The sequence below is a fragment of the Geotrypetes seraphini genome, chromosome 6 (assembly GCF_902459505.1).
Source record: "Geotrypetes seraphini chromosome 6, aGeoSer1.1, whole genome shotgun sequence".
Lineage (NCBI taxonomy): Eukaryota > Metazoa > Chordata > Amphibia > Gymnophiona > Dermophiidae > Geotrypetes > Geotrypetes seraphini.
This window is the reverse complement of record NC_047089.1, coordinates 243,876,629-243,902,701: the sequence shown is the minus strand read 5'-3', so window position 1 is coordinate 243,902,701 and position 26,073 is coordinate 243,876,629. Positions and strand designations below refer to the sequence as shown.

The window sequence follows — 26,073 nt, the reverse complement described above, 5'->3', positions numbered from 1 at the left end:
TTTTTGGCTGAAACTGAAACTCCCCCCTCTCCCCCCCCCATGACCAAAAGCAGACTTCAATCTAACCTCGCTCCGCTATCCCCCTAAACAGAAATGACCCCCCCCCCCAGTCATAGGTGATCTAATGACCTTGTAGGAGTGATCCCAGACCTGCTAAGTCTCCTGTTTTCAGCGGGAGATACACTTTGGCAGGTCATCTCCCACCAAAGCAGGGAATTCTCCCACTAAGCCACTGCCACCATCATACTGCCGCCACTGCTGCTGCTTCTCCTGTTGAGTCGCATTGGCAGCAGATCAAGAAGGAGCAGGTGCGGGACTGTAAGAACATAAGAACAGCCTCACTGGGTCAGCCCAATGGTCCATCAAGCCCAGTAGCCCGTTCTCACGGTGGCCAAAACACAAGGAGTAGCAACATTCCATTCAGAATCGTAAAATATCAAGATTCCGGAATCCCAAAGAGTAACAAAAGATTCCGGAACCCCAAGGAGTAGCAACATCAAATTTAAGTAAACTTTTGCCTTTGTCTGTGTGTTGTGTTTTGTTGTCTATATTTTTTTTTTGTAATTTGAAATTAATCCTGTTTCCTCAGCGTTCCCCCCCCCCCCCCAAGCCCCTTGTTGTGTGAGACAGTCCTGCCGGGGCGTGTGTTCTGTCTTTACAGGGAACTCAGCGACGTGGATCGTGATGGAGCATTAACTCTGCCAGAGTTCTGTGCTGCCTTCCACCTTGTTGTGGCCAGGAAGAACGGCTACTCCCTGCCAGAAACGCTGCCACAGACCCTACTTCCTGACTTCCTTCAAACTGGTGAGAAGGGGGCGCTAGGTACAACCACTCCCCTAAAAAAAATATAATCTTGGTTCATGCAGATGCTGCACTGATAATCCTGTTCCCTATAAACTGTTTAATGAGCGGGAAAAATTCCAGGTGTAAGGAGAACCGGTGCTCTTGTCCTGAGCTTCAAGATGCTGTCTTTTGGACTAGTTGCAAATATGTCTGGGCCAATCAGAGCCCCGGTGGCATCTGGGGAGGGGCCTAAGGCTCTGATTGGCCCTGATGCATAAGGCCCCACCCATAAGAGAGGCATTATGCATCTGGGCCAATCAGAGCCATAGGCCCCTCCCCAGATGAAACTGGAGATCTGATTGGCTCAGATGCATAAGGCCCCACCCATAGGAGGGGCATTAAACAACCAGGGCCAATCATAGCCTCATGTGCCCATCTCTATAACTAATTATATTAAAGAGCACTTGAACCTGTTGGACAGGCCTTATAGTGTGTCTGTCACTCTGAACTAGAGGTCTGCACGGGAACGGGGATTGCGGGAATCCCCCCTAACCCATGGGACTCCCACAGGGACCCCCCTCTGGCCCACGGGACTCCCATGGGGACCTCCCTCTAGCCAATGGGGAGGAAGGCTTTGGAAGCAGGGTTCGTCCATATAATATAATGTACACGTCAGCCTCAGTAAAAGAGGGGGTTTATAAGTTAATTACCTGGACAGAAAACAAAAAAAGGGTTCCACCAAAGAGATTCCACAAGGAAAACAGCAAAAGAAACTGTGGAATTGATGATCCTGTCAGAAGTAATTTCTGCTTTTTATGGGGACGGGTGGGGATGGAGGTATTTCCTTGCGGGGATAGGTGGGGACGGAGAGGATCCTGACGGAGACAGGTGGGGACGGAGAGGATCTTGGCGGAGATGGGTGGGGACGGAGAGGATCCTGGCGGGGACGGGTGGGGACGGGGAGGATCCTGAAGGGGACGGGTGGGGACGGAGAGGATCCTGGCGGGGACGGGTGGGGACGGGGAGGATCCTGGTGGGGATGGGTGGGGACAGAGAGGACCTGACGGGGACGGGTGGGGACAGAGAGGATCCTGATGGGGACGGGTGGGGACGGAGAGGATCTTGGCGGGGACGGGTGGGGACGGAGAGGATCCTGGCGGGGACGGGTGGGGACTGAGAGGATCCTGATGGGGATCAATTATCGTCCTATTGCCAATATTCCTTTTTTAGCAAAAATCACACAAAGGGTGGTATTCAACCAGCTCTCTGACTTTGTTGAATCTACAAACATTTTGCATCCCAATCAAACTGGTTTTAGAAAAAAACCACAATACCGAATATTCATTAATAGGTTTGACTACTAAAATCATCTATAATCTTGATCATCACAATTCGGTTATTCTTTTCTCCCTAGACCTCTCAGCCGCTTTTGACACTATTGACCACTCATTACTATTAAACAGATTACAAAACATAGGCGTCCGTGACACATCATTGCAGTGGTTTACTTCTTTTTTATCCGACCGATCCTCGATGGTAAATTTCAATAATGAAAGTTCTAAACCACTCTTATATAATTATGGAATCCCTCAGGGCTCCATCCTATCTCCACTTCTATTCAATATTTTTCTTTCACCCCTACTCAGTTTGAGCCAATCTGTAGGTTTCACTACTTACGCTTATGCTGATGATATTCAGCTGATTCACCCATTCAATTCCGAAAACTCTAATGAAATACTCCTAATTAATCAAAAACTAGACAAAATAAAAAACTGGCTCTCACAAAATAAATTAGCATTAAATATTACTAAAACCAAAGCCTTATTCTTTCCAATGAAGCAAGAACTAAAACTAGCAGCGCCTTTCCTAATAGACAATTTACCAATCAAGATAGTATCTTCACTAAAACTACTAGGAGTCATCATTGATGACAAATTCACATACCACGAACACATCAGCAACGTGGTAAAATGTTGTTTTTTTCGTTTACGTTTAATTCGCTCAATGTCTAAATTTCTGGAACCAAAATCATTGAATATTTTAATCCACTCTTTGGTCATATCCAAATTAGACTATTGCAATTCACTCCTATTAAACATTACTCAAAAAGAAAAAAAACGTTTACAAATAATACAAAACACTGCAGTTAAAATCATCCACAACGGTAAAAAATGCGATCATGTAACACCTTTTTTAATAGATTCACACTGGCTCCCTATAAATCAACGAATAACCTATAAAATATCACTTCTAACATTTAAAACTCTATCTAACAACGAACCCCAATTCATAGACCAACTGTTAATCCCACATAACTCGACCCGATCCCTAAGATCTACTACACAAGGGTTGCTTACTGTACCGTCCCTGAAGATCATCGGAACCAGACGTCACGATATATTCTCAGTCGCGGCCCCTCTTACCTGGAATGCCCTCCCTTTATATATCAGAGAAATCAAAGACTTGAATTTATTTAAAATCAATCTAAAAACTTTTCTTTTTAAAGCCTCTTTTAATATTTAAAACCTTTTCTTTTTTTACAATTTTTACTTTTTAATTTTTAACAATCTTTTAACATAACTTTTTAACCCCCAATCCTAATGTTCTTTCCACTACTATACTTTCACTTTCTTCTCTTCTGAGAAACTGTAATATGTAACTTTTGCCCACTTTTCTCCCTCCCCAATGTGTTCCAGTTCGTCTGTACTGTCTGTCAGAAGTTTCTGTCCCCTTCTTAAGGTTGTGTATAACATATTTTTAAACTGTTACTCGCTTAGTATGAAATAAGCGATTCATCACATTTAATAAAACTTGAAACTTAAACTTGAAACTTGACAGAGAGGATCCTGGCGGGGACGGGTGGGGACGGGGAAGATCCTAGCGGGGACGGGTGGGGACGGGGAGGATCCTGATGGGGATGGGTGGGGACGGAGAGGATCCTGGCGGGGACGGGTGGGGACGGAGAGGATCCTGGCGGGGACGGGTGGGGACGGGGAGGATCCTGATGGGGACGGGTGGGGACGGAGAGGATCCTGGCGGGGACGGGTGGGGACAGGGAGGATCCTGATGGGGACGGGTGGGGACGGAGAGGATCCTGGCGGGGACGGGTGGGGACGGAGAGGATCCTGGTGGGGACGGGTGGGGACAGAGAGGATCTTGGCGGGGACGGGTGGGGACGGAGAGGATCCTGGTGGGGATGGTTGGGGATGGAGAGGATCTTGGCGGGGACGGGTGGGGACGGAGAGGATCCTGGCGGGGACGGAGAGGATCCTGGCGGGGACGGAGAGGATCTTGGCGGGGACGGGTGGGGACTGAGAGGATCCTAGCGGGGACGGGTGGGGATGGGTGGGATTTCTGTCCCCATGCAACTCTCTACTCTGAACTTCCTTTCTTCCTTTTGAGTCATCAGTAATTTGGAAGTCCTATGTGTTGTCTAACTTCGGCTTACATTTTACACTCAGGAGCAATTTCTCCAAATAGGTTAGTTTTTGTGCAGACCGCGACAGTATTCAACCTCACGCCTAAGCCAGGATATGTGGAGTATGATTTCAGTCTCTCAAATTTACTGCTAACTCTCACCGATGTACTTGCGTCATGCTAGACAGCTTCTTGCTGGAGTTAGTAAGATGTAATGTGTACAGTATAGGCAACCTATCCAGATGTGTTTGGAAATTGTGTCATCAAGCCTACAACTACTATTTATCACTTATATAGCGCTGAAAGGTGTATGCAGTGCTGTACATTTTGACATTTAATAGATGGTCCCTGCTCAGAAGCTTACAGTCTATCTTGGACAGACAGACAGGACATATAGGGTTTAAGGATGCAGAACCCGAGTTGAGAGGAGTTAGGAGCCGAAAGCAGTGTCGAAGAGGTGGGCTTTTAACTGGGCCTTGAACATAGCCAGAGATGGAGCCCACCTGTGCCACATTTTCTTGCTGTCAGACCGCATTTCTCTCTCTCCATGCAGTTCACAGAAGGGCAGACGCAAATGACCAGGAAGCCACATACTGGACAGGGGGAGCAGGTAAGGGGTGCTGCTGGACAGGGGGAGCAGGGAAGAGGGAGGGGTGCAGGTAAGAAGTGCTGCTGGACAAAGGGAGCAGGGAAGAGGTGCTGCTGGACAGGGAGAGCAGGGAAGAGGGACAGGGGGAGCAGGGAAGAGGGAGGGGGGAGCAGGTAAGGAGTGCTGCTGAACAGGGGGAGCAGGGAAGAGGGACAGGGGGAGCAGGTAAGGAGTGCTGCTGGACAAGGGGAGCAGGGAAGAGGGACAGGGAAGCAGGTAAGGAGTGCTGCTGAAAAGGTGGAACAGGGAAGAGGTACTGCTGGACAGGGAAAGCAGGGAAGAGGTGCTGCTGTACAGAGGGAGCAGGGAAGATAGACAGGGAGAGCAGGTAAGGAGTGCTGCTGGACAGGGGGAGAAGGGAAGAGGTGCTGCTGGACAAGGGGAGCAGGGAAGAGGGACAGGGGGAGCAGGAAGAGGGACGGGGGAGAAGGTAAGGAGTGTTGCTGGACAGGGGGAGCAGGGAAGAGGTGCTGCTGGACAGGGGGAGCAGGGAAGAGGGACAGGGGGAGCAGGTAAGGAGTATTGCTGGACAGGGGGAGAAGGGAAGAGGTGCTACTGGCAGGGGGAGCAGGGAAGGGGTAGTGGTGGACAGCCGAGGAAAGAGAGAGAAAGAAATAAAGAAGACAGAAAGTGGCCAAGGAGAGAGAGAAAGAAAGAAAGACAGACACACACATCTATTCTAGCACCCGTTAATATAACGGGCTTAAAGACTAGTAATATATATAATACCACAGAGAGAAAAAAAGCATGACATTTTCTATAATACAATAAATATTAGAAATATCTTTACACTTTAAGAGATGACCATTTTGCAGCATAAAAAATAGGTAACATTTCTCTTTACTAAATATAACTCACCTCGATAAGTAAAAGATACAACATTCTACCATTTAAGGTAACTAACAAAATACAGAGATTCTTCCAAGAAGATAAAACAGTTTTGATTCCTAAGGTTAACAAAGTATCAAGCAAATAACATTCATTCTTTGAGAATGAAAACACATCCGACTTTAAAAGCAGAAACTTAAAACAAATGGGTTCATGAAAATGGAATATTGTACTAAGAGTAGTCCAAATTTGCTGCCAAAAGTTACTTATATAAACACAATCAAATGACATATGTTGAAGTGACCCAGCGTACATAGAATAAGACCAACGGTTTTTAGAAAATGAGGGATTAATATAATGAGATTTTAGCAGAGTCCACAGAGATATATGCGCTAAAAAATACATAGATTGTCTAACTGACGAGAACTTCATTTGAAGTCAAAATTTTCTGTTATTGAGAAAGACACGGGGGAAGCCACTGCTTGCCCTGGATTGGTAGCATGGAATATTGCTACACCTTGGATTTTGGCCAGGTACTAGTGACCTGGATTGGCCATTGTGAGAACGGGCTACTGGGCTTGATGGACTTATGTTCTTACGTGAGCAATCAAGCCATTGTGACATCACTGATGAGGTTGGCTCTGAGGCACTGTGGACTGAGGCATTATGACATCACAATCTCGGCTCTGGAATGTTGCTCTCATTGGGATTCCGGAATTTTGCTATTCTTTGAGATGCTGGAATGTTGCTACTCTTTGGGTTCTGGCCAGGGACTAGGGACCTGGATTGGCCACTGTGAGAACGGGCTACTGGGCTCGATGGACCATTGATCTGACCCAGTAAGGCTGTTCTTATGTTCGAGAAACAAACATTTCAATAAACCAGAACAATGCGATGCAATTTGACCCAAATTCCTAAACCTAACACAGGACCCTTAATGCCCCTTCTTCAATCCTCCCCCTCCCTCCTACCGAAACTTCTCCCCCCCGTCTCCCTCCTCTCCCCCCCCCCTTCTTCCTCCTTGCTGTTCACAAATCTATGAACAATTTGGAATATAACCACTTGTAATTTGCTCTAACCAATGTGAACCGCCTAGAACTCTTCTGGGTATGGCGGTATACAAAAATAAAGTTATAATTATTATTATTATTATTACTTAACTAGATAATAATAATAATAATTTTATTTCTTGTATACCGCTATACCGTGAGGTTCAAAGCAGTTTACAGTAGATACAGAAGAGATGCAATTAAGTAAGATTAATTAAAATGAAGAAAAAGTACTTAGTTCCTTGACTGTCCCAAAGGCTCACAATCTTGCTAAAGTACTTGAGAAAAATAAATTAATTAGGCTAGAAACATAGAATAGAAGAAGGCAGGAAAACAGATCAGATTGTACTTTAAGACATCTAACAGATATACCACATATGCGTGATTACCTTTTGATTATTTTATGAAATTTTTTTTTTAAATTATCTCTGTGTTAAAAGTTGTAAACTGCTTGGTTCCTTTTTATGGTATACTAGCTGATGCCCCGGCGTTGCACGGGTATTTAATTATAGCAATAACACTGTAAATGGATTCAAATAAAGATACTTTATAGTGGTGAATGAAATTATTGTTTTACAGCTTAATAAAAAGTACAATATTCAAATTATAATGTGAAATATTTGACAAAATGAATACAATACAACTAACGCAAAACGTGATTATAAACAACATTTTTAGTGTCACCTCCAGGAGCAAGAACATATAAATTGTTGGGTGAACCCACCCTTGAGCAAGCAACATAGAGTTGTGGGCCGAGAGACCCCCAGAACATATCACCCCAGGTAGTGAGGGATCTGCATACCAAGTTTCGTTCAAATCGGTCAAGCAATTTTTGATTTACTGTGAGAATGGCAGCTTTTTACATTTTTTCCATTGACATGAATGGGTGAAATCTGATTTTCTGTTTGTAGCTCCGCCCACGTGTGCAGGTGGGCCGTGAGACCCCCAGAACATATCACCCCAGGTAGTGAGGGATCTGCATACCAAGTTTCGTCCAAATTGGTCAAGCCGTTTTTGAATTACTGTGAGAATGGCAGCTTTTTCTTTTTTTCCATTGACATGAATGGGTGAAATCTGATGTTCTGTTTGTAGCTCCGCCCACGTGTGCAGGTGGGCCGCGAGACCCCCAGAACATATCACCCCAGGTAGTGAGGGATCTGCATACCAAGTTTCGTTCAAATCGGTCAAGCCGTTTTTGCGTGATCGCGGCACATACACACGCACACACACATACATACATACACACATACATACCTCCGATTTTATATATATATAGATAGATAAAGTGAATAAAATCAGTCAATCAGATCGTCAAACTTTCACCTGAAAAATTATCCCAGGAAAATAAAATACACCCATATAGACCTGGTAACAAATATTTTTTCTGGATTACAAGACACAGGTGCTTTGGGAAATCTAAACACATGGGACAAAAGCGAAGGACCCCACCCTCATCCCACTCTGAGGAAGGGCACTTTAAACCAGGGGTGTCCAACCTTTTGGCTTCCCTGGGCCACATTGGCCGAAAAATGTTTTGCTGGGGCCGCGAAAACGCTTCTGCAAGACAGAGGAGGGAGCCAGCAAGACGGTAAACACCCGGGGGCAGCAGAGGAAAACACTGCATCGCCCTCGACTGGGGCCGCACAAAATACTTCACGGGGCCACAGGTTGGACACCCCTGATTTAAACTGTAGATAAATGTATGAGGTTGTATACGAGTGCACGGGCATTATGTTCAGAGAGCAGGCAGTTTTCTAAAAGGCATTTTCCCAGGTAAAGAAATGGCTTTTAAAATTCCCTTTAACAGGTTATAATTATGGCCAAGCCCCAAGTCCTGAAATAAGCAATTGTTATGATGGGGAATCTTTGGTTCCTCTTTCTTTTCTTTGAACGTAGATCATAAGAATATAAGAGTTGCCATACAATAACAAACAGAAAATCCATCAAGCACAGTATCCTGTTTCCAACAGTGGCTAATCCAGGTGACAAGTACCTGGCAGGATCCCAAAAGAGTAAAACAGATTTATGCTGCTGATTCAAGGAATAAGCAGTGGATTTTCTCAACTCCATTTTAATAATGGCTTATGGGCTTTTCTTTTAGGAAATTCTTCAAACCTTTTTTAAACCCTGCTTAGATAACTGCTTTTACCATAATTTCTGGCAACAAATTCCAGAGTTTTATTACACATTGAGTGAAGAAATATTTTCTCCAGTTTGTTTTAAACTTACTATTTAGAAGCTTCATTATGTACACCCTAGTCCAGGGGTGTCAAAGTCCCTCCTCGAGGGCCGCAATCCAGTCGGGTTTTCAGGATTCCCCCAATGAATATGCATGAGATCTATTTGCATGCACTGCTTTCATTGTATGCTAATAGATCTTATGCATATTCATTAGGGAAATCCTGAAAACCAGACTGGATTGCGGCCCTTGAGGAGGGACACCCCTGCCCTAGTCCTTGTATTTTTCGAAAGAGTATACACGCGCCTCGTGTCTTCTCATTCCACTTCACAAAGTACTGTATCTCCCCTCAGCCATCTCTTTTCCAAGCTGAAAAGCCCAAGCCTCTTTAGCCTTTCCTCATGGGAAAGTCATCCCATCCCCTTTATCAGTTCCATCACCCTTCTCTGTACTGCAGCCAAAATGAAAGACTCAGATTCTCCTCTGACTTAATAAATGCACCCCAGTGAGTGAACGTGGATCTCGACGTCACTATGAGCACACACGCTGAGGGTTCATGTGCATTCTTGTGATACTGATATATAAAGCGTTATTTTGTGTAAGTATTATCAACAAATACACCAGGGGTAGGGAACTCCGGTCCTCAAGAGCCGTATTCCAGTCGGGTTTTCAGGATTTCCCCAATGAATATGTATGAGATCTATTTGCATGCACTACTTTCAGCTTCCAGTTTTCCCCCCTTGAAACAATCTACACATACGCCGACGATATCCTTGTCCTTCTTGAAACAGACCAGAACCTCACCAACCTCCACGATAACATAAAATCCTGCATAATGAGACTCCACTCCTGGTCCCTCTCGGTACAGATGAAACTAAATGAATCAAAAACAAAATTACTCTGGCTCGGCCCAAAGTTAGAACACCTGCCCACCCTCTTCGCACTACCCTCAGGCACTGCCTTACACCTTGAGTTCTCAAGCAAGGTCCTTGGCATCATTATCGATTCCTCTCTCTCCCTCAACGACCACCTCAACTCCTTGACAAAATCATGCTTTTTCAGCCTCCACATGCTAAGGAAAGCAAGACCCTGCTTCCGCCAAAAACATTTCGCTGTCCTTGTCCAATCCATCATCCTCTCCAAACTTGACTATTGTAATGCCATTTACCTATGCTTAACAAAAAAAAGCCTCCAAAGACTCCAGCTTATTCAGAACACGACAGCCAAGCTGATTTTTGCAAAACGTAAATCTGACCATGTCTCCCCACTCCTGGCCAATCTTCATTGGCTCCCAGTGATTTCCAGAGTCCAATTCAAATGCTCTTGCCTGGCTTTTAAGATTATTCACGGCATCCTTCCTTCCCTAATCCCACTTTCCTTCAACTCCTCGTGCCCTGACTCCACCAGGACCGCCCATAAATTAAAACTATCCTTCCCCTCCCTACATGGTATTCTCCACGCAGGTAAACTGGGAAAATCACTTCTTTTCAAAATCACAGGTCTCTGGAATGACCTTACCATCCCGCTGCGGAACCTGAGCTCCTTCCATTTATTCCGCAAGCAACTAAAAACCTGGCTCTTCTCTAACATGTAATTTCTTTTCCCTTACTTTTCCACTCAACTTATAAACTTATGTAAACCTTTTCCTACCCTTTCTCATTTTTAAGTTCTTGTAAACCGGGCCGAGCTCTACTTCCGTGGAGATGATGCGGTATATAAACTTAAGGTTTAGTTTACTTTCAATGCATATTCATTGGGGAAATTCTGAAAACCCAACTGGAATATGGCTTTCGAGGACCAGAGTTCCCTACCCCTGAAATACACGTTTCATGAGCTCTAAAAAAATTATGTTAGAGGTCTCTTCCTATCTTGATTTTAGAAAATTGTTAAAGACTCAACTTTTTGATAGGCTGGTATCTTAATGCATTTTGCTTCATTTTTTTAATCAAGTTCCTTATATTCAACTTGATGTATTTGATCTGTTCTATGTATTACTTCTTTCCCTGCCATGCCGGTATTTATGTGTATCCCATGTATTAGCTCACCTTGTTGTGAACCGCCCAGAACTTTTTCGATATGGCGGTAAATAAGAATAAAATTAATTTTATTATTATTATTATTATTAAAAGCCACAATGTTCGGTGTTTTCAGTTTCTCCTAAGCCCAGTCAAGACTGTACAATGTATGATCCATATCGTGAATCGGTGTTAGTCAGCCAGCGGACCGAGGTAAGACAGGAAGTGCTTTGAATGGTCTGGCTTTGAGATTATAGAATTGTTTCATAGAATCATGGGGTAAACATGGATGGTCAAGGAGACAAGTTTTATATATATAAAGAACTTCAAATATCTAACAATAGCTTCATAGAGCTTACACCGTCAAAAAAGAACTTTATACAGTATGTTCAATCCTATCCAATGAGTTCTTTTTCTAAACACTTGGTTAAATCAGGGGCAAGCGTGTCATAATTTCAGTGGGTCAGATCATAGGACCACATCCTGAAATCATATTTTAATCTTACACGCCTGTCCCATCATGCCTACCTAAATATGTACTTGTTCTAAAAAACCAGTGTAGCAAAAAGGACTAATAATGTCTCAACTCAAATAATGCAAAAGTAGAAGAAAGGCAACACTTATCTTGCGTGGTCTAACCCGTTAGCCAGCGCTGGTTAGAAATAATCGACTCCCGACGCCCTCCCAAAGAAGTGGGCGTCTCGATCTGAAAGCAGATCTTCCTCGGGGGATAGTAACTCGCATTGACCCTCAAAAAAGATAAAGCATTTTCTCTCAAAAAACACAGCAACCGCTGTTCAATAAAGTGCCCGCCATGGGCTGCAAAGATACGTATTGCTCAAAGGGCAAGCACCCCATGATTCTATAAAACAATTATATTTGGGTAGGATGATTTTTTTTTTAAAACCCTTTTTCGTCATTTCTCTGAGATATATAATGTCATTTTATGCAGTGGGACCTGTTTACTAATAATGCGTGTAACCCTATTTTCATTAGGGTAATCATGAGGCAGGTTAGTTTAGTAAAATCTGAAGGTTTGTAGGGAGGTTAAGGCGGCGACCAACTTTCATTGGGAGGTTGTTGTCACTATCAGGCCAGGGGCGTAGCTGTGGGCAGACCTGGCCTCGCCCAGTTTGGCTTCAAGCCTGGCCATCCAGGAGCTACAGGCTTCCAGCAGCAGTTTGTACACATTGCCGGTGGCTGACCTGGAAGCCTTTCCTCTGAAGCGTTGCGTTCTGTGTCAGAAGGAAGACTTCTGCGTCAGCCACCAGCAGTGTGTATGAACCACTGCTGGCGATCTGAAGAAATGGTGCATGGGCTGGGGACGGGTGGGAAGGGAAGGAGAGAGAATTTGCTGCCCAGTCTGGGGGGTGGGAAAGGAGGGAGAGAGAGAATTTGTTGCCCAGTCTGGGGGGTGGGAAGGGAGGGAGAGAGAGAGTTTGCTGCCCAGTCTGGGGGGTGGGAAGGGAGGGAGAGAGAGAATTTGCTGCCCAGTCTGGGGGGTGGGAAGCGAGGGAGAGAGAGAATTTGCTGCCCAGTCTGGGGGGGGTGGGAAGGGAGGGAGACAGAGAATTTGCTGCATGGGCTGGGGAGGGGAAGAGAGGGAAAGAGAGAGAGATTTCCTCCCACTTTGGGCTCAGGCCCGCCCAAAATTGTCTGGCTACGTCACTGTATTAAACCACTCAGTCCACCCTCAGGCATACAGAATTCTGCCCAGGCAAGAATGCCTTTTTTGAGCCAAAACTATTTACTAAAACTTGAATGCAGTGCAGTTAAATGTGTATATTTTTGATACTGCTTCATAGTAGTCCTATTATTAGGTTTCAATTTTCTGATTTTAAGTTTATCTCAATTGCCCCCAATTTTAATAAGTCACAGTAGAGGTTTCTACTGTGGCCCGGAGCACTAAATGTTCCGACGCTCATAGAATTCGCAAATAACTGTAGGGCCCCCCCCCCACACCTTACCTTAAAGCCCTGGTGGTCTAGCAGTGAAGCAGGGCGGCCATTTTTGATCACGGCTTTCGTGGGGCAGGAGCCTAGAAAGATAACCTTTGTCCTGCTTCATTGCAAGACCACCAACGGGGGTGGCGGTGGAGGGATCCAGGAGGCAGGAGGCTTGCGAATAGCCAAATTCACAAATGCAAAATCCATGAATATGGAGGGAGACCTGAATATTACTGTCTTTCCCTTCTCTCACCCCCGTATCTATCTTGGATAGCTGGAAACACTCTGTGAAGATCCAGCCAGCCTGGAGCCGCTGATTCGCTTTGATGTGGAGACCATCTCTGCTGAGAGAGTGAGTGAACTTTTTTACTTTCGTGATAAAACACATCTTTAATATTGTGCACGTGAAAGAGGACCGTTGAATGCCAGAAAGCCGATTCACTAAACTCAAATAAAATTATCTCCCACCTTCGTTCAGAAGACTTCTCAGGAAACTACAAAGCCATGGAATAGAGGGGGGATATACAAAGATAGATAGGCAAATGGCTGGAGAACAGGAAACAGAGAGTGGGCATAAATGGGAAGCTATCCGACTGGGAGAAAGTGACTAGTGGTATACCCCAGGGCTCGGAACTTGGGCCGATCTTATTTAATATCTATATAAATGACCTAGAAGAAGGAACATCCAGCGAGATCATCAAGTTTGCAGACGACACAAAGCTATGCCGGGCAATCTGATCGCAAAAGGATAGCGAGGAACTCCAGAGAGATTTGGGTCAGTTAGAGAAATGGGCGGAGAAATGGCAGATGAAGTTTAATGTGGAGAAATGCAAAGTGATGCATTTAGGCAGAAAAAATAAGGAATACGAGTATAGAATGTCAGGTGCAACTCTGGGTAAGAGCGAACAAGAAAAGGACCTGGGTGTACTGATAGATTGGACCCTGAAACCGTTGGCACAATGTGCGGCAGCGGCAAAGAAAGCAAATAGAATGTTAGGCATGATAAAGAAAGGAATCACAAGTAGATCGGAGAAAGTTATAATGCCGCTTTATAGGGCAATGGTCAGACCACACTTGGAATACTGTGTCCAACATTGGTCTCCAACCTAAAGAAGGATATAAAACTGCTGGAGAGGGTGCAGAGACGAGCAACGAAGCTAATAAAAGGTATGGAGAACTTGGAATATGAGGAACGACTTAAGAGACTGGGATTGTTCTCCCTTGAGAAAAGGAGACTGCGAGGGGATATGATCGAGACCTTCAAAATACTGAAAGGAATCGACAAAATAGAGCAGAAAAAACTATTTACATTGTCCAATTTGACACGGACAAGAGGACACGAAATGAAGCTAAGGGGGGACAAGTTCAGGACTAATATCAGGAAGTTCTGCTTCACTCAGAGAGTGGTTGACACCTGGAATGCCCTCCCAGAGGAGATCATTGCGGAATCGACCGTCCTAGGATTCAAAAGCAAACTAGATACACATCTCCTTACGAGAGGCATAGAGGGATATGGGTGACTAAAAATTACGCCAGGTGTACACCTGACAGGGCCTCCGCGTGTGCGTATCACCGGACCTGATGGTCCGAAGGTCTGATCCGGAGATGGCGCTTCTTAAGTTCTTATGTTCTAGAAAGAGTGAGTTTAACTCCATAAGAAGGTCAGAATTTTCTTTACAGTAGATGTGAAGATGAAATTGAGAAGCTGCATTACAAGTCAGATATTTTTTTTTTTTAAACCAAGAAAGTGTTTTCCATGTGCACATGGAAATCCCCTGTTTTAAAAGCCAGAAGTTTTCCATTCCGTTTTGATTTTTTCTCCAATATTGTAACTGTACAACATAAGTGCCCTGCGTCCTAGAAATGATTCTCTGTTTCCTCCCTTTGTCGTAAGAAAGCGCCTGGAGTGACCTCTGATGGAAGTTCCCTGAAGCCAGACCTGATCAGTGATGAAAAACAAGGTATGCGTAACTAATTATATGTGTGTTGAATTGTTACAATTGCAGGTCTGCTGTTTCCACCTCTTTTCCAAATTCTTTCTACATTAGCTGTCTCCTTTTTCTCACCTCCTTTTTCTGTATTTAATTTAAAAAATTTTCTGCCACCCAAAGTCTCGGGGCTCCTTTTACTAAGCTGGGATAGCGGTTTTACAGCGCGCTAAATTGCCCTGTGCGCTAGACGCTTACGCCAGCACTGAGCTGGCATTAGTTCTAGCCGCATAGCGCGGGTTTAGCGCGCGCTAAAAAACGCTATCACAGCTTAGTTAAAGGAACCCTCAGTGGTTTACAAAACAACATACATAAAAGCATAAAAATACACATACACTAGAACAGGCTGCCCAAGTCCGGTCCTCGAGATCTACTGCCAGGCCAGGTTTTCTGGATATCCACAATGAACATGCACGAGAGAGATTTGCATCCCAAGAAGGCAGTGCAGGCAAATCTCTCTCATGCATATTCATTGTGGATATCCAGAAAACCTGGCCTGGCAGTAGATCTCGAGGACCGGACTTGGGCAGCCCTGCACTAGATCAGTGGTTCCCAACCCTGTCCTGGAGGACCACCAGGCCAGCCGGGTTTTCAGGATAGCTCTAATGAATATGCATGAGAGAGATCTGCATATAATGGAGGTGTCAGGTATGCAAATCTGCACCATGCATATTCATTAGGGCTATCCTGAAAACCCAACTGGCCTAGTGGTCCTCCAGTAATGCAAACAAAATAAATGAAGGGAAGATAATTCAATAATTATATAGAATGATTAAATCGTTAACTCTATATAATAATATATAATCATTCTATATAATTATTGAATTATATTCCCTACATTTATTTTGTTTGCATTACTGCCTCATTGGGTTGATATATGCCAGGGATCTCAAAGTCCCTCCTCGAGGGCCGCAATCCAGTCGGGTTTTCAGGATTTCCCCAATGAATATGCACATAGATCTCATGCATATTCATTGGGGAAATCCTGAAAACCCGACCGGATTGCGGCCCTCAAGGAGGGACTTTGAGACCCCTGATTATATGCTTAGTGGTCCTCCAGGACAGGGTTGGGAACCACTGGTTTTAGAGGAACAATGATCAAACCGTGTTAGAAATAAGCATCAACAAATAGCTTAGGGCTCCTTTTACAAAGGTGCGCTAGCGTTTTTAGCGCACGCACAAAATTACCGCCCGCTAAACCGCTCAGTCCGCTTCTAGAATAACGCCAGCTCTATGAGCGTCGGGAGCAGCGCGGGCCATTCAGCGCGGCTCATCACACTTTGATTGACATAGTAGCTTTATACTACCAACTGATCGCAGGGCTTTAACGGGTCTTGTAGTGATTGCTCTAGATTCCTTGATGTACCTGTGAACTTTCCTTTCTAATATATATAGTTCCTTTCTGTAATTTTAGAGTCTACCCACGCCTTGACCTGCTGTTAACGGGACTATAGGAGCCAACTTTTGAAAATGATTGGGAGTGCTAAACAAAGCACCCACAGAGCTGGCTCCTATGGATTGGATGACATTAGGGACCACCTCGCTCCAACATGGACTGCCCAGCACTGCATTGCTCTCAGTGGGTGGTAGTACTTTAATATTGGACTTCTGGGTCTTCTAGCAGCTTACCAGTCTCTCCGTTTGTCACCACCAGTCCCTCCACCGTTCACTTGCTAATCTCCATTAGTCAAGGGTCTCTAGTTCTTCTGGCTGCTTGTGGTACCATTACCAATCTCTCTGCTGGTTGTCACTGGTCCCACTGCTGGTCCCTTTCCAATCACCTTCAGCTAGGCTTCCATTGGTATTCTGGTCACTCCCTGAGGACTCTCCCAATTTCTCACTCTCCACTGGTCCTTCTGCTGGTTGTCAAGCTTGAGTACTCTCTGGTCACTCCAAGCTCTACCAGGCAGGCTGGTCAAGTCAAGGCTTACCTAGGATTAGGCTTTGTCAGCATACCTTCCCTTGAGGGTCACCTAAGCTCCAGAAGGAACTCTTGCTCTTCTCAACGCTGTGCTCTGAAATTATTGTTTTCACCTCCCTTTCCCACTCAGGGTAAATAGAGAGCTCCCAGGTGTCTTTGCACCATCTGTATACAAATGAACTCCTTATGCTGAGGATATACACCCTGTCACAGCTGCCCAGTGCTATTTGGATAGTGCCTGGGCCATCAGCAACATGTTGGTTGGCCTTGGTAGCTGGTGTGCTACTCAGTTAAGTGCTTTTAGCAATTGTAGAGTCTTTTCTCTAAAATACATGCTTCAATTCACAAATATGCACTGTTACTTGTGGTGAGAACAACCATTTTACAATAGTTAATATCTAAAAAAAAAGTGGTTCTTAAGCCTGTCCTTGGGGGTCCCCAGCGAGTCGGGTATTCAAGATTTCCCTAATGAATATGCATGAGCAGCATAAAATCTGTTTCACTCCTTGGGATCTTGACAGGTACTTGTGACCTTGGTTGGCCCCTGTTAGAAACAGAATGCTGGGCTTGAAGGACCTTTGGTCTGTCCCAGTATGGCAATTCTTACGTTCTTATATGAGCCAAGTATAGAACAATCAAGCCATTGTGACATCACTGATAAGTTTGACACTTAGGCATTGGTGGGATGAGGCTTTGTGACATCACAATCTCAGCCCTGGAATGTTGCTACTCTTTGGGTTTCTGCCAGGTACTTGGGACCTGGATTGGTTACTGTGGAAACAGGATGCCGGGCTAATTGGAGCATTGATCTGACCCAGTATAGCTAATCTTATATTCGTAAAGATATCTATATTGCAAATCGGGCTTGCAAAATAAGGACCATCACATTCAAAATTCCTATTTTGGAATGAAACTTTTATTTCCAGGTTTTCAGAAATTGAGGCCTCCCTTATACAACAGACCCTACAATTGATCTGAATATTGCTGAAGGGCTGTCGGGTAAGATTTGCCTCTTTGCGGATGATACCAAAATCTGCAATAGAATAGACACGTCGGATGGTGTGAATAACATGAAGAAAGACCTGGCGAAGCTTGAAGACTGGTCTGCAATTTGGCAGCTAAAATTTAGCGCTAAGAAATGCAAGGTCATGCATTTGGGCTGCAAAAATCCAAGGGAACGGTACAGATTAGAGAGTGAAAAGCTTATGTGCACAACAGAAGAGCGGGACTTGGGTGGGATTGGATGTGATGATTTTAAGGTGGCCAAAAAGGTTGAAAAGGAGACAGCGAAAGCTAGAAGGATGCTAGGTTGCATAGGGAGAGGTATGGCCAGTAGGAAAAAGGAGGTATTGATGCCTCTGTATAAGACTCTGGTGAGACCTCATTTAGAATATTGTGTACAATTCTGGATCTGGAGGCCACACCTTCAAAAAAAAATATAAAAAGGATGGAGTCGGTCCAGAGGAAGGCTACGAAAATGGTATGTGGTCTTCATAATAAGGCGTATGGGGACAGACTTAAAGATCTCAATCTTTGGAGGAAAGGCAGGAGAGGGGAGAAATGATAGAGACGTTTAAATACCTACATAATGTAAATGCACATGAGTCGAGTCTCTTTTATTTGAAAGGAAGAAGTTAAGAGTTGATAGGCTCAGGAGTAATCTAAGGAAATACTTTTTTACAGAAAGGGTGGTAGATGAGTGGACCAGTCTCCCAGAAGAGGTGGTGGAGACAGAGACTGTGTCTGAATTGAAAAGGGCCTGGGATAGACACGCGGGATCTCTCGGAGAGAGAAAGAGATAATGGTTACTGCGGATGGGCAGCTCTGTGACCTCAGAAAGCAGGTGTAAAGAGCCTTAGCCTATAGGAAAAAGAGATGCAAATGGTAAGAGCCTTAGCCAATAGGGAGAGGAGTAGATAGTGGATGCTCTGGATGGGCCACTTGGCCTTTATCTGCCATCATGTGTCTATATTTCTTTAACCATAAAGTTCTATGACATCACAATGCAGGTGTAAAGAGCCCTAGCCTAAAGGAAGAGGAGATGCAAATGTTAAGAGCCTTAGCCAATAGGGAGAGGAGGAGATAGTGGATGCTCTGGATGGGCCACTTGGCCTTTATCTGCCATCATGTGTCTATGTTTCTATAACCATAAAGCTCTATGACCTCACAATGCAGGTGTAAAGAGCCTTAGCCTATAGGAAGAAGAGATGCAAATGATAAGAGCCTTAGCCAATAGGTAGAGGAGGAGATAGTGGATGCTCTGGATGGGCCACTTGGCCTTTATCTGCCATCATGTGTCTATATTTCTTTAACCATAAAGTTCTATGACATCACAATGCAGGTGTAAAGAGCCCTAGCCTATAGGAAGAGGAGATGCAAATGTTAAGAGCCTTAGCCAATAGGGAGAGGATGAGATTGTGGATGCTCTGGATGGGCCATTTGGCCTTTATCTGCCATCATGTTTCTATGTTACAATGCGTTAGAAATGTGCTGTTTTTCAGCAGGTCTTCAACATCAAGTAACTTCAATTTCTGTTCCCCAAATTGGTTTCACAGGTCTGAAGATGAGTCCCACCACAGCCATAGCCATAGTCGCACCAAGGGAACTTAGAAGCTCGCTCACCTATGGCAAAACAGGTAACTTTCATAGAATCTTAAAACATGCATGCTTCTGCCTGATTTACAACCATCTTCTACATTCGATATGACACCAGTGAAAGCAAAGTGGTACCAGGAGTCATCCAATGGAACTGGGGCAGAGAAAAAGTTGATAAAGCCCTATAAGCTATCAGAAGTTTCTAGAAAGGTGTGCATATCTGCATTGGCACATTGAGGGCATCTGAGGTCTACATAAAACTTCACATCAGAAGACGTTGACTCCTAGGGAAAGCCTTTCTTTAGAGGTGAAGGATCTGCATCTATTTTTTCCCCCCCCCCCATTTTCTTTTCGAGTTTGATTTTTTTTTTCTCTCATTTTAAATAAACAAAATTTAAAACTTGATTAGTGCATAGCAGAAAACAGTTCTGCAAACCAAAATCTGTCCTTTTATGTAATTTCCTTGTGTGTAATAAGAATCCTGAACTGTGATTGATACACTTTATTAAGTGGGGATAGTTAACGTGTAAATTCATTGAGCTTTTGACATTATTTTATGTTTAAATCATTTTTGTTGAACAAAGAGAAACAAACAAATTCCACTATAAGAACATAAGTGTTGCCCCTGCTGGGGTCAGACCAGTGGTCCATCATGCCCAGCAGTCCGCTCATGCGGCGACCCTAACTGAGACCAGCCCTACCAGCGTACATCAGCCAGTAAACAGAGCTCAAACCAACATAAAAAACCAACATAACAAAACAACATAACAAACTCCCCCCCTCCACCTCAAACCCCCCTCTCCCCCCCTTCCGGAGTCCCACCGGCACCAAGCCTCAAAAGGCTAACGGTATATCAGAATACAGGAAGATGTAAGCAAAAACATAAAAACAGCACAATCAACAATTCAAGATCGGACTTTTAGCCACAGACATCATAGTGGCCCAGAACGGCTCCCATATAGCTGTGAAACGCATTCCCCGTGTAGAGGAAAGGGCCAGTACACTCTGACGTTCCCAAACCATCAGAGTGATTTGCCATTATTTTAAGAGGGTTAAATTACTATGGTATTGCAATGTAATTATTTTGTAAATATACGGTCCATGAATTATTACATTACATTGCGGTTCTAAGCGGATTACAAATTAGAAGGTATCTGGACTTTTCCGAGAGAATTACATAACAGAGATTCAAGTAATTACAGAATACAGTGGAGAATAAACAATACATTCGGGTAACAGAAGATAATTACATAACATTGGAGGAAGAAGAATTATTGTGAATGTTTTAACTGTTAACCGCTTAGTTAGAGGCGGTTTAGAAATTTTAGAAATAAATAAATGCTCTGTCATTTCAGCTGTTTCCCAGGAATCAAACACTCTGAAAACCCGACCGAGATCCAGGTATTCCAGTTTTATCTCGCTCTGTCTTCACTTTTTATTACAGTGACTGGATTGTATGGAAGTAAGGTGATCTCTGGAATGTATTTATTTCTTTATTTGATGTATTCAATTTTCTATACCGTTCTCCCTGGGGAGCTCAGAATGGTTTACATGAGTTTATTCAGGTACTCGAGCAGTTTTTCCCTCTCACAATCTATCTAACGTACCTGGGGCAATGGGAGGGATTAAGTGACTTGCCCAGGGTCACAAGGAGCAGCGTGGGTTGGAACCCACAACCTCAGGGTGCTGAGGCTGTAGCTTTAACCACTGCACCACTCTAGAAATCAAAATGTAGTAAAAGGGAGCCAAGTATAGGACAATCCAGCCATTGTGACATCACGGATGAGGTTGGCTCTTATTGGTGGAATGAGGCATTGTGACATCACAGTCTCAGCTCTGGTTACCAGAGACAGAAGCTTTATTCAATTTTCTCTACTGTTCTCCCAGGGGAGCTCAGAATGGTTTTACATGAATTTATTCAGGTACTCAAGCATTTTTCCTTCTCACAATCTATCTAATGTACCTGGGGCAATGGGGGGATTAAGTGACTTGCCCAGGGTCACAAGGAGCAGTACAGGCCAGGGTTTGAACCCACAACCTCAGGGTACTGAGGCTGTAGCTTTAACCACTGCGCTTCATTGAGCATTGTTCCTATTTTCAGCAAACATAATGCTGCATTAAGAAGGAAAAATAGATGGACTGAATGGGCGTTGTGGATTTCATGTGCCATCATCTTCAATGAATTTTTTTTTTTTTTTTTTAATGCATAGGGCTCCTTTTACAAAGGTGCGCTAGCGTTTTTAGCGCATGCACCGGATTAGCACCCGCTAGCCGAAAAACTACCGCCTGCTCAAGAGGAGGCGGTAGCGGCCAGCACGCGCTGCATTGTAGCGCGCGCTATTCCATGCGTTAAGGCCCTAACGCACCTTTGTAAAAGGAGCCCTTAGTGTGGAAGATGGATTGGCATCCTAATTAAATAGAAGTCCTGAGAACAGCAGAATTTTTTTGTCTTACCTAGGGGCTGGTGTCATGACTGTTGCAGTTGTCTGGGTCTGAAACAATCATTACCCAGGGTGGGGGAAGGGGTAAAACGCGGACCTCACGGACCTGACGGACCTTGCGGATCTAAACCCGCACGGCCTTAAAAATCTGAGGTCCAAATCCAATGCGATTTACAAAATTAAAAGTAGGTAAATTAAAAATAAAAAAATTTACAGCAAACAGGGCATTAAAAACAATTATGACGTAAAAACTCTACAGAAAATGAGGGAGAAAAAAAAAATATAGATTAAATACAATATAAAAATAAATGAAAGGGTGGGTAAGGAAACAGAAGGTTAGGGGACGGTACCCACTTAATTTCTACTTAACAGTGTTCCTTGTCCAGATAAGTTCAAGGAAAGAAGTAATGTGATTAAGAAAGATCAGTTAAAGGCATCCCTGAACAGCCAGCTTCAAAGACTCCAGCTAATCCAGAATCCTGCAGCCAAGTTGACCATGTCTCCCCACTCCTAGCCAAACTTCACTGGCTCCCAGTGATTTCCAGAATCCATTTCAAATGCTCCTGCCTGGCTTTTAAGATCATTCACGGCATCCTTCCTCCCTTAATCCCACTATCTTATAACTCCTCGAGTCCTGACTCCACCGGACCCGCCCAAAGGTATAAACTATTCTTCCCCTCTCTACACGGTATTCGCTATGCAGGCAAACCAGGAAAATCCCTTCTCTTCAGAATCACAGGTCTTTGGAACGACCTTACTACCCCGCTGCGGAACCTGGGCAAGCAACTGAAATCCTGGCTTTTCACTAAAATGTAATTCTATCCCCCCTTACTCTTCTCTTCTATATATAAGTTCTTGTAAACCTTTTTTTTTCCTTCTCTTCCTATATTTTAAGTTCATGTAAACCTTTTTTTTCCTTCTCTTCCTATATTTTAAGTTCATGTAAACCTTTTTTTCCCTTCTCTTCCTATATTTTAAGTTCTTGTAAACCTTTTTTTTTCCTTCTCTTCCTATATTTTAAGTTCTTGTAAACCTTTTTTTTCCTTCTCTTCCTATATTTTAAGTTCTTGTAAACCTTTTTTTCCTTCTCTTCCTATATTTTAAGTTCTTGTAAACCTTTTTTTCCTTCTCTTCCTATATTTTAAGTTCTTGTAAACCTTTTTTTTTCCTTCTCTTCCTATATTTTAAGTTCTTGTAAACCTTTTTTTTCCTTCTCTTCCTATATTTTAAGTTCTTGTAAACCTTTTTTTTCCTTCTCTTCCTATATTTTAAGTTCTTGTAAACCTTTTTTTCCTTCTCTTCCTATATTTTAAGTTCTTGTAAACCGTGCCGAGCTCCACAACATCCGTGGAGATGATGCGGTATATAAACTTAAGGTTTAGTTTAGTTTAGTTTAGTAAGCCTTTGAATGTAGTAAGTAATTTTTCTTCTCTTATATTGAGAAGAGAGTTCCAAATTTGTGGAGCTGTGACAGAAAAGATCATATCCCTCCTTGAGTAAATAATTTTTAGTGAGGGAGTTACCAGCAAGGATTTTTCTTCTGATCTGAGAGATTTTACAGGCTTCAAAACCCTAACTGGCTCAGCCCCGATATACCTGTCACGCCACTTCGTCTTCCCAGGCTCTAACCGTACACGCAATGCCCACCTGTTTGCCTACCCCTCCCCAAAAGGATGCATCTACAAAAGATTCTTCGACAAAACTCTCTCTTTCCAAGCTGGCAAATGGAATGACTGCTTGACCACCCTCATCTCTCTTGCCCCAACTTATCTATCCTTCAGGAAATCTCTCAAACCATACCTCTTTGATAAATCCCTCTAACTCCCGCCCTCCCAACCAAACTAGTAATCTCAACCTCGCCTCCCTCCCTACCCTTCCTCCCCCTCTTCCCCGGTTAATTTTCCTTTCCCCTTTCTGCACCCCCCTTGCAACAGTTATTGGATCATTTTGTAATTTCCACTGGTACCAGTACCGGGTAGAGCTTTGGATTCTTGCCCAGAAATAGCTAAGAAAAAAAATTTAAAAATGTAAATTGAATCAGGTTGGGCAGACTGGATGGACCATTCGGATCTTTATCTGCTGTCATCTACTATGTTACTATGTCATCTGTGGTTACACCAGCTTAGACAGGGGCGCCGGCACCTCTCTTCTGCTCCGCCCGCCCCTTAACTCTTCTGATCTTCACAGGCAGTGAGAATCATCTCTTACCTGCTGCGACTAAATTGGTAAGAGGTATGGAAAACTTTTCATACGCTGACAGGTTGGAAAAGCTGGGGCTATTCTCCCTGGAAAAGCGGAGACTTGGAGGGGACATGATAGAAACCTTCAAAATCCTGAATGGCATAGAGAAGGTAGACAGGGACAGATTCTTCAGACTTTGGGGAACCACAAGTACAAGGGGGCACTCAGAGAAATTGAAAGGGGATAGGTTTAGAACAAATGCTAGGAAGTTCTTCTTTACTCAGAAGGTGGTGGACACATGGAACGCGCTCCCGGAGGTTGTGATAGGGCAGAACACGCTTCGGGGGTTCAAGGAAGGTTTACATAAATTCCTGAAGGATAAGGGGATTGAGGGGTACAGATAGAAGTAGAGATGGGTTATAGGAAAAGTCAGGGACCACTTAACAGGTCATGGACCTGATGGGCCGCCGCGGGTGCGGACTGCTGGGCGCGATGGACCTCTGGTCTGACCCAGCGGAGGCAACTTCTTATGTTCTTATGCTTTCCTCATCCATCCCTCTGACATCACTTCCTGTTCACGGGGAAAAGGAAGTCGGACGGAAGGACGAGGCCAGCAAGAGCAGTGGGCAAGCGATGCTGCTCGCTGCCTGTGAAAATTTGAAGAAGTACGGGTGCTGCCACTGTGGGGAAGGGTGCGTGAGGAGGTGCGTAACGCAGTGATTTCGGGCAGGGGAGTGTGTGAGGCTGCACAGCGCGGGCGATGCCAGATGCCAACATCCCTTGCTCTGCCAAGATTTTAAAATGCAATCTATACATGTTGCTTCTAGCCAGTTTATATGTAGAAATCACTATTTACCTGCTTTGAAAATTGTCCTCTTAGAGTTTCATATCGTACCTATGACTCAATACACAGTGGGTTTTATCGGTATTCACAGAGCTGGCATACAAGCTGCATTACCCAACAAATGAAGAAAGACAACCGAATCACCCACCTGTGTCTCTTGGTGTTTTCTCTCAGGTCCTACTCCAGCACATCCATAGAGGATGCGGTGAAAAAGGTGGAAGAGCCTCCCGTTCCCCCTCCGAGACCTCAGAAGACGCATTCGAGGGCATCTTCGTTGGACCTAAGTAAAATCTTTCAGCAGACCACATCAGGTAAAGACTCTGCTCCTCCATAACTGAATTTTTTGTTTTTCTTTATTTGGCACAGCGAGGAGCTTGCCACGTGACATTTAACCGTGCTTAGACAAAATGCCAGCTGCCGGGGCTGAAAGGGAAACCAGATATTCGCCGCTGAATCCCGTTGCCGGCTGGCATTGAATATCAAATTGTAGGCGCCCACGCAGTAGTGCCATCCGGTAAGCGATGATATTCAAATCTGATCGTCTATTTCTGCGTCGCGCCTACCTACGCAGGCTCAAGGCGACTTACAGAGAAGAAGTTAGGGAAACGAGCGGGGGAGGAGAAGGGAAAGAGAGAAAGGCGGGAAGAAAAAAAAAAAAAAGAGAGTCATTTAAGTTTAGGTGTCAGACCACTAACCAGGTAACAAACTGGTTAACCTTTTCCTATCGTAATAAATTTTACTTTACGCTGGTTCCAATCGTAATTATTTTAGCAAAGTTTTGTATTATTCACCGTTATCATTTATGGCTATTGTAAACATAATGTAAATAAGCCATAAGTCTGTAAATTCAAATATTTTGTATTCCTGTCCTGTACTGTATGTCCCATGCCAGTACGAGGAACGGCTGGATAAGTTGCAGCTGTACTCACTCGAGGAATGCAGAGAGAGGGGTGACATGATCGAGACATTCAAGTATCTCACGGGCCGCATCGAGGTGGAGGAAGATATCTTCTTTTTCAAGGGTCCCGCGGCAACAAGGGGGCATCCGTGGAAAATCAGGGGCGGGAAACTGCACGGGGACACCAGGAAATTCTTTTTCACTGAAAGGGTGGTTGATCGCTGGAATAGTCTTCCACTTCAGGTGATTGAGGCCAGCAGCGTGCCTGATTTTAAGGCCAAATGGGATAGACATGTGGGATCTATTCACACAGAAAGGTAGGGGAGGGTCATTGGGGTG

The 26,073-nt window shown here is 44.2% G+C and overlaps 1 protein-coding gene across 2 annotated transcripts in view; it reads left to right on the top strand.

Moving 5' to 3' along the window:
• REPS2 (RALBP1 associated Eps domain containing 2) overlaps positions 1 to 26,073 on the top strand; it is a 233,833-nt gene that overhangs the window by 149,633 nt on the left and 58,127 nt on the right. For both annotated transcript variants that reach the window (XR_004539739.1, XM_033947429.1), the window contains exons 8-14: positions 662 to 822; positions 11,057 to 11,133; positions 13,141 to 13,218; positions 14,761 to 14,827; positions 19,331 to 19,411; positions 20,726 to 20,771; positions 25,011 to 25,147. Coding sequence is in view for 1 of the 2 variants with exons in the window: in XM_033947429.1 (XP_033803320.1) it covers positions 662 to 822; positions 11,057 to 11,133; positions 13,141 to 13,218; positions 14,761 to 14,827; positions 19,331 to 19,411; positions 20,726 to 20,771; positions 25,011 to 25,147 (647 nt within the window). In the remaining variant the exon portion in view is untranslated. The remainder of the gene's footprint in view (positions 1 to 661; positions 823 to 11,056; positions 11,134 to 13,140; positions 13,219 to 14,760; positions 14,828 to 19,330; positions 19,412 to 20,725; positions 20,772 to 25,010; positions 25,148 to 26,073) is intronic.